The 8844-nt window shown below is 45.0% G+C and overlaps 1 protein-coding gene across 1 annotated transcript; it reads left to right on the top strand.

The window, feature by feature from the left end:
* The first annotated feature begins 7100 nt into the window (after positions 1 to 7100).
* LOC120670958 (chitinase 1-like) lies at positions 7101 to 8625 on the top strand. The gene has a single exon (XM_039951149.1). It carries the CDS (start codon positions 7192 to 7194, stop codon positions 8221 to 8223), a length of 1032 nt encoding a protein of 343 aa, XP_039807083.1. The 5' UTR covers positions 7101 to 7191; the 3' UTR covers positions 8224 to 8625.
* Positions 8626 to 8844: the final 219 nt, after the last annotated feature.

Here is an 8844-nt window from a genome sequence, read left to right as displayed (position 1 = left end):
TTCTAGATTAGGTAAATTATGCAATTGTTTTAGGCAATAATATGGTTCTGAATTATGTAATATTATGGCTACAAATCTAGGAAATAATGTGTTTCTATATTAGCAAAAAAAGATCATGAATTAGGTTATATAGAACTAGTAATGTTTGTTACTAGAGGTATGCAGCCTTGCTGATATTTTTAGTTCTAATGCTAACTGCACTTGCTATTCATTTCAGTCATACAAAATAGTGTTTAGGATCTTAAACCTGATGTGCCTTTTTCTGCCTGCAAGTTTCCTCGTCAAATCAGCACTATAACTTGCTCTTCAGCTTGGTGTTTAGTGGCATGAAAGTTCATCATATTGTAATCGACAGCAGTTTAGTTGCAGTTCAACCTCGGTTTTGATTCATGAGAAGCTCGATAGTAGTTGTAGTAGCTCTAAACATTTTATTTAGATTTTAGATGGGTGAAAATGTGTCTGTATTTGTTCTATGTTGCCTATTGTTTTTCAAAGATTTGCTTATCAGAGAGTAAAAAAGAGGTTTGTATATTTATTCTGTATTTTTTTGTTGTGCACATCATGCAGAATTCTGTCAGAAAGTGCAGAATTTTGTTCGGGTGTTATCGGCTCCAAGCACTGCTTCGGCTTCATCCTCGTTAAGAGGCCGTGCGACGCCGTGTGCAACCCCACCACAGGTGAGCCCCCAATTACCACTCATCTCATGCTGCCATGCCATGCGGTGCTTGCAGGGGGTTAATCCATCCTCTTGTTGCAGGGTACGCTTAGAGGATTTGACCAGGCCACCAACATCTAGATGGGCGATTTGGGCTTTTTTTTCGATTCAGTTGCACTTCCTTTATTTGAGGGTTTAATCTGGGGTGGGTGGGTGGTGTATTCATATCGCTGTTAATTTGGGTTTTCAGGAATGGAGCTTCAGTTTGGTTCCTGAATGTGAAATTGTTAGCTCGTTCTTTTTCACATCATCATAAACATTTCAATACTTTGCAATAGGCATTTTTGTCAAATAATAGAAACATTTTCAGTACTAAGAATTATATCAATTACTAGAAACATTTAATTACCATCCCGTAGGCAAATACATCAATTATTAGATGCATTTTAGTACTTTCCAGTAGGCAAATACATCAAATACTAGAAGCATTTTCAGGACTAGGCAATAGTATTGGTAGGAATTGAGCAATAATATTTGTTCTTGATAGGAAATAATGTGGGTTACAATAGGTATTTTATTCTGCAGAAGGTGTACATGTGGCTTCTGCATGCTGCAGCTGATGAATCATCACGCGGAAACTGCTATCGCATAAAGTATGGTAGTATAGATAGTTGATGCACATGTAGGAGCAGCTGCATCACAATAAATTATTAGATGCTAAATCTAATGTTTACTTTGTGTTTTATAGTGCCGATCTAATGTTTCATGTAGGCAACATACTGCAAAATCTTCAACCTCTAGTGTTTTTCTCTAATTATGTTTTTTTTATTAAAAGTATTGCAGGTCATAGCGTGGTTAGGAAGGGAAGCAAATAGGAATTTGCTCTAAAGTTATTTGCTTGTATATTTACTTTAATTTTGATTCAAACCAATCTGTTTTATTTGCTTGTATATTTATTCTAAATTTCTTCAGAGTTTATTATGATATGCTTTCAACTTTTCACAAAAGTGCTTTTGTAACCTGTTTTATTTGCTTGTATATTTATTCTAAATTGCTTCAAAGTTAATTATGCTATGCTTTCAACTTTTAACAAAAGTGCTTTTGTAACTATATGAGAAAAATGTCATCGAAACATATTGAAGTGAGATCTTATTTTGATGATTTGTTGGGAGCAACTCAATGGTGCAATCAGATTTTAATTTTGATGCTCGGTCATAAAATTACAACTTTTTTTAAACCTGAGATTGATTTTGTATGTGCTGATGTCATCTTTTTCATCCTTATCCTACTCTATTAACGCAGTTTGCACTCCGCCTCAAAGAAAATTGAAGTGGGTAGCAGCTTTTTGCTAAAAAGAGAAAAACCTGATACCAAAGTTGCTAGAAAAAGGATAGGCCGTATGGCCGGCCTAATTTATGGCCGGCTGTACGTTAGCCAGTTAATGTACGATTTGTAGGCATCGATATCAGAATAATGGTTAATCAAATAATTGGTATCAGACTTACTGGACGTGGTATGGCGCAAATATCATATCCATGTCTACCCACGTTTCCATCATAAGCGCTATATAGGCCGCAACCCTCTTCATGGTTAGTTCGAGAAATTTTTTGCGTTCCTCATCTTTGGCCTTCTTTGTTTTAAATGGCTTTAGATAGTCATCGTCGTCCTTCATCCATTTTGGCCCAGCGTGCAAAGACTCGCAAATCGCTACAGGATCAGTGTACCGGGCCTTGATATTACAAATAATAGCATCCATTGTTTGCATCCTGTAAAATTAATGTATGGCATTAAATATTTATGCTTATACAATACTATAGAATGTAGTACAAAGTCGATGAGGCGCTTACATGCACCATAGTCGAACCATTTCGATACCAAGTTGTGAGAGGCGGAACATTTGCTGGATGTCTTCAAAATCGAACGAAATATCATTGATTTGTGGCCCCTTAAGTCCGAATACATCCGGATGGTGTGGAGCACTTAGGCTTCTCAGCCCAAGTCTACATGCCCTCTTGTACCAATTATGCATCCTCTTCATGTAAGTTGGACAATCACATAGTATCCAGCTCGGTAGCAAGTCGTTTCCATACGCAAACTCTAGAGGAGCATCTTCTAAGTCTAGAAGGCCATCAACCACAAGCACCCTGTTGTGCACTATGTCTGTGCAGGGCGTAGAAAAGCCCGACTTTCTACTGCCACTAGAAGTTGGTGGTTTTTCCTGTGACTTATCCTTCTTAGCCTTCTTAGCTTTTTCATTAGACTTCTTGTTTGCGGCGTGCCATCTATTCACAATTTCGGACCCTTCCTTTTCCTTTTGGTAAGATCGCAGAACTCGAGGTAGCACTGATCTGCTCTGAGAAGACGATGTCGTTGGCTGACTTGATGGCTCTCGTGTCACTGGAGCCGCTGGTGATGGCGGAGCCTGAGGTGACGGCTCTCGTTGCTCTAGAGCCGCAGGTGATGGCGGAGCCGCATTTGACGGTTCTCGTTGCTCCAGAGCCGCAGGTGTCGGCTCTTGTTCCTCTGGAGCCGGAGGTGATAGCGGAGCCGCATTTGACGGCTCTCGTTGCTCTGGAGCCGCAGGTGTCGGCCCTCGTTCCTCTAGAGCTGGAGGTGATGGCGGAGCCGCATTTGATGGCTCTCGAAGCCGTAGGTGTCGGATCTCGTTCCTCTAGAGCCACAGGTGATGGCGGAGCCGCAGGTGATGGTGGAGCCGTAGGTGACTCCTCTCGTGTTTGTGGAGAGATATGTTCCATAGCAGGCATAGTTATCTGACTAACCAGTAAGATATCTCGTTTATGCCACAGAATTGTGCTGCCAACACATTCTCCAAGACAATTCTTCCCATTTGCAGTGGGGATGTCTATCTCGGTATCATCGTAGATTGATTTCAAGAGTTCCTCCACTTCTACACACGCATATAGGGCCGGGGTGGGGTTTCCCTCAAATAAACTCCCAGCCGGATGCTCTTGGGCCCTAGCAACTTCCTTTGTTTTCCCAAGCTCTGCCGACCGGATAGAGCAACAAACATGGAGTAATACTCGTTATGGCATCCATCGGGTATGGTAGTGCTGTGTTCGAGGCGGCACTACTCTGAGCACATGCCGAACTCGCTAAGCCAATTACTGGAGGGGCCACTGCCACCAACTGTTGCTGTCCAACCTCTTGGTCTGCAAGTGCTTCTCTCAACATATCTTTGGGTTCGAGAAGAAACGCCTAAGGCGATTGGAAACTGGGAGGTAGCACATAACCATGGCAGGAATTTTGCTCTGCTTCCCAGACGTGCCTAAAGTAGCGTCGTCTGCCTCAACGGATGAAACTTGATTGTCGTCACCACTGTAACCCGCATTGGTTTTGTACCGACTTGCAGAACACACAGGGCATTTCTTCAGGTCTTTAAAAGTATCCCCACGATACAAAATACAATTATTTGGACATGCATGGATTCTTTCAACACCTATCATGAACGGGCTAACAAGCTTCTTGGCTCGGTATGTGTTGGCAGGCACTTTATTTGGCTTTGGAATTAACCAAGCCAAGATATGTAGCAGATCGTTGAAACTACCATCTGACAACTATGCTTAGCCTTCAGAGTCAACAGCTCCAATATGAAACGAAGGACGGTCCAGTGTTTCGGGCATCCTTTGGATCGCTCATATATATTTTCCTCTGCTGATTTTCTCACATTCTCTAAGTTTGGTAACCCCCTGGCACTAGAAGCCAATACCTCTGCTTTGGTGTGGCGCAACAACTGGCTCAGAAAATCTCCGTCGTCAAGTTCATCTTCACTACTATCACTATCAATGGGCCTGTCATCGACATCATCACTATGGAATACACCCGCTCCATCATCAACGCTGACACCATCGTCATCTCTGCCAAGATCATAATAAGCATCAAAAAATCTACTGAAATAATCACCTTGTATGATTTCATCCAATGGGTTATTCGTCGGAGGGGGAACATCCATCACGCCATGTTTCTTCCAAATCGTGTAGTCTTTAACAAAACCACTCACTATCACATGCGATCTGATTGTAGTTGGCTCGCTAAATACTTTCAAATTCCCACAAACTCTGCACGAGCAATGTATCAACACTATGTTCTCCTTTCTTGCGTGGTTCTCAGTGACTTTAATGAATTTATCTAGCTCTCCATGGAAATATATGTCCATACTGTTTGCATTGTACATCCAAGCCCTGTTCATCTATAAAAATTTAAAAATAAATAAATAATGGATTAAAACATTCATAAATTCCTGTCTTCAGTGAAAACTATAAATGACAATACATAATTCATGCATAAATGAGGGTACTAAATTACATATATAGTACTAAATGAGAAAATTAAAGCCAAAGATCATGCATAAATTTAAACATATTATCGCTTACCACTACATCTTAAAAGAAATTCATGCTTGTGTGTAAAAAAAGGAAAATACCTAATCTTCTCCCTCTTCCATAGATCTAGTAAATACTATCCTTAGAAATGAGGGTAAAACATATAGATGTAGTCAAAATGCTTACATAATATTGTTCTCCTACTAAAATAGCACAACTTCATCCAAAAGTTTGGTGCAAATAGTCTCACAAATGGCTAATCTTAACCATGGAGATCTAAATCTAGTGAAAGTCTAAGAGATCTAAATTTGAGACAAAAAGCACACAAAAACCTTAGAAATGACAAGGATTAAGTGCCAACTTACCTCTTAGAGCCCTCAGCTCGATGGAAATCTAGTTGAAAACCTCCCCCCTCCTTTTAATTTTTTTTGGATGTTGGGAGAGCTCCTCTCCCGAGCCAATAATGGGGGTCAGGAGGAGGAAGAAGAAACAGAATTTATACACATATTTTTTGGGGTGGGTCGGGGGCCCCACCACCCCTAAAAATCCATTTGTAGGGGCGGCTCACCCCCCATCTGCCCTTACAAATTGCTCCTTTTTTAGGGGCGGGTGGGGGTGTCAGCCGCCCCTAGAAACACCATTTGTAGGGGCGGTTCACCCCGCGTCCGCCCCTACAAATGGTGTTTCTAAGGGCGGGTGAATTGCTACAGTATCTACGGCTATTTGTAGCAACGGGTCAAATTTAGGTCCACCCCTAAAAAAACCGGGGCGTTGCTACAAATCATTTTTGTACTAGTGACCTTAGGTCGGACACATATAGAAATATAATTTTTACCCTTGGATTGTGTTGTTGACGTGCATGCATGTGCATCGTGAGGTGTATTTTGGGTTTTTCAAAGTTTGCTAGTTGGTTCAGTCCAAATTAAGTGAGTTTTGAGGACTAATAGGCTAAACTTTAGTTGGTGTGGAACTAAATTTTAGTCCACCTGTTTGGATCACCTAATGGACTAAACTTTAAATCTAAAGTTTAGTCCATGGATCCAAACGGGGCCTATGTATGCATGTAGTAACTACGTAGCTTGTATCAGTTACTAGCTCATTCGTTAGTTAATTAGTACTCCCCATGTTCCAAAATGTAGACTGTCTAAATTATTTTAGATTCATAACTTTTGCTATTATATCAAGATGTATATATAGAAAACACTATGTATAAATCTAAACTAGCTAAAACGACCCACATTTTAATTTGGAACGTAGGGTGGGAGTACGTAGAAACCATTAAAAAATCCTAGGAGCACTTTAGGTGTTGCCCTTGGCTCAATTTGTAAATTAAAGTTTGTATAGGGGTAGTTTTGGTAGTATCGGTTGATGTGGATGATGATGGCCTACTGAGGTGGCGGGCGCGCCAGCAGGACAAGCTAAGCCCATGGAGCCCGACCGACGACAACTTAACGTAGGATTTGGATGCTACATGCTGCCACGTGATATGCATGATTGCTTGCTGCGGCGGGGCGGTGAGCACAATATATAATTAATTAAGGTGGTGACGGTGCAGGCATCTTTAAATACAGTTGGCAGTGCTAGCACTAGCAGCTGCGCGGTACGGCCGGCAGCCGTAGGCTGCGTGACTCACACCACCACTTTGGCACTTTGCACGTAGGAGTACATTGCAAGGTGCTTAATTACTAGGTGGACACGATTATTGTTTAAACACGGATAGTAATGTATATTATCATTTCATTAAGTATTAATATCTAAGGACGACCGAGCTTGCGTGCTGCCGCTAGCAGCTACTCTTTGCTCATGATAGATGCAATGTTGTTAATTTCTAGTACATTAGCTGATAAAAACAAGCTAGCTAGCTAGACCACTACTGGGGCTGATGATCGATAACTCATGATATTGTTAGCTGATGATGACACGATAAACAAGCACGTACGTGATCCACGAGACCACCGGAGCTTATCGATAATTATATTGTTAGCTGATGATGACAAGCCCATGGTCGATCTTCGATTGAAACCAATGCAAATGAGCTGGCTGGCTAGCTTGCCAGCTGGCTGGCTATATAAGGACATGCCCTCCCTCCGCTTCTGGCACACAACACAAACACAGCTAGCTAGCTAGCTAGCTACCAAAGAAGAATACAGCAATCAAATTGAAGAAGCACCAATTCATCTGCCTGCGCGTGCAGCCATGATGAGAGGGAGAGGAGCAGTACTGACAGCGGCGGTGGCACTAGTGCTGCTGGCGGTGGCCATGGCCATGTCGACCACCGTGCGAGCCCAGCAGCAGTGCGGGTCCGAGGCCGGCGGCAAGCTGTGCCCCAACTGCCTCTGCTGCAGCCAATGGGGCTACTGCGGCTCCACCTCCGACTACTGCGGCGACGGCTGCCAGAGCCAGTGCCACGGCTGCGATGTCGCCTCCATAATCTCACGCTCCGTGTTCGATGACCTGCTGCCTTACCGCGACGACGCTCTGTGCCCTGCCCGCGGCTTCTACACGTACGACGCCTTCATCGCCGCCGCCAACGCCTTCCCCGGCTTCGGCACCACCGGCGACGCCGAGACCCGGAAGCGCGAGCTCGTCGCGTTCCTGGCGCAGACGTCGCACCTGACCACGGGCGGGGGCACGCACTCGCCCGGCGGCCCCTACGCCTGGGGCTACTGCTTCAAGGAGCAGGTGGAGGATTTGCGCGCCGACTACTGCAGGCCCAGCAACCGGTGGCCCTGCGTCGCCGGCAAGCAGTACTACGGCCGGGGCCCCATCCAGCTCACCTGGAACGACAACTACGGCCGGGCCGGGGAGGGCATCGGCGGCGGCCTGGACCTGGTCAACCACCCGGAGCCGGTGGCCAACAACACCCTGCTGTCCTTCGAGACGGCCATCTGGTTCTGGATGACGCCGCAGTCCCCCAAGCCGTCGTGCCACGACGTGATGACGGGGCAGTGGAGCCCCCCCTCCGCCGACGTGGCCACGGGGCGCCTGCCGGGGTACGGCCTCACCACCAACATCATCAACGGCAACCAGTGCGGCCCCGGCAGCAGCCACTACCTTGACGACAACGCAGTCGGCTTCTACAAGCACTTCTGCGACAAGCTTGGCGTGAGCTACGGCGAGAACCTGGACTGCCGCAACCAGAGGCCCTACGACCAAGACAACAAAGCGTCGTCAGCATTTTTCATTGATGAAACAGCTACTGCGGCCTTGGATCACGCTGATGCCTAAGACGAAGGGAGCTGCTGTTGCTGGTGCTGCAGCCTCTCGATCTACTATACGCGTCCGTTCGCTTCTTCACCTGCATATCGGAATAAGGTTGCATGCATTGTGTCACATCTCATCAGCTAGCTAGCTGTGAGACGATCGACGACGACGACGATGCGTGTAGCATTGTACGTAGTTGTTGCAAGAAGGCCTGAGCCATGCGAGAGTTCATGGCGAGGTCACCGAGTCTGTCTTAATTAGTTTGTGCGTGCGCGTGTTTCCCTTCTGATGAAAAGTGCCTCGTCACATCAGCTATTGCTGTTGCGCGACGAGGCGCTACTGTTGTGTCATGTTTGTCAGCTCCGATACGGTCTAGTATACACCATGCATGAATAAAAAGGAGCTAGCATTGTATTAACCGAAAAACCCATCCGAGGCTTTATCAGCCAAACCCAATTGGTGGGCCTCTAGCTATGAAAAGGCCCGTGAGCTTTTCTCAAGCCCAACCCAACTTGGGACCCCTCTTCACTCTCACTCAGTTGTTCCGCCAAAAATATAAAGTAGATCTATATGGATACCTAGGTAGTGAATAATATTATTCAGTACCCGAGCCCAACCACCCAGACCCGACCCCTGTGCCGAGCG

Source organism: Panicum virgatum, chromosome 4N (genome assembly GCF_016808335.1).
Source record: "Panicum virgatum strain AP13 chromosome 4N, P.virgatum_v5, whole genome shotgun sequence".
Taxonomy (NCBI): Eukaryota; Viridiplantae; Streptophyta; class Magnoliopsida; order Poales; family Poaceae; genus Panicum; species Panicum virgatum.
This window is presented reverse-complemented; position numbering and strand designations above follow the sequence as displayed.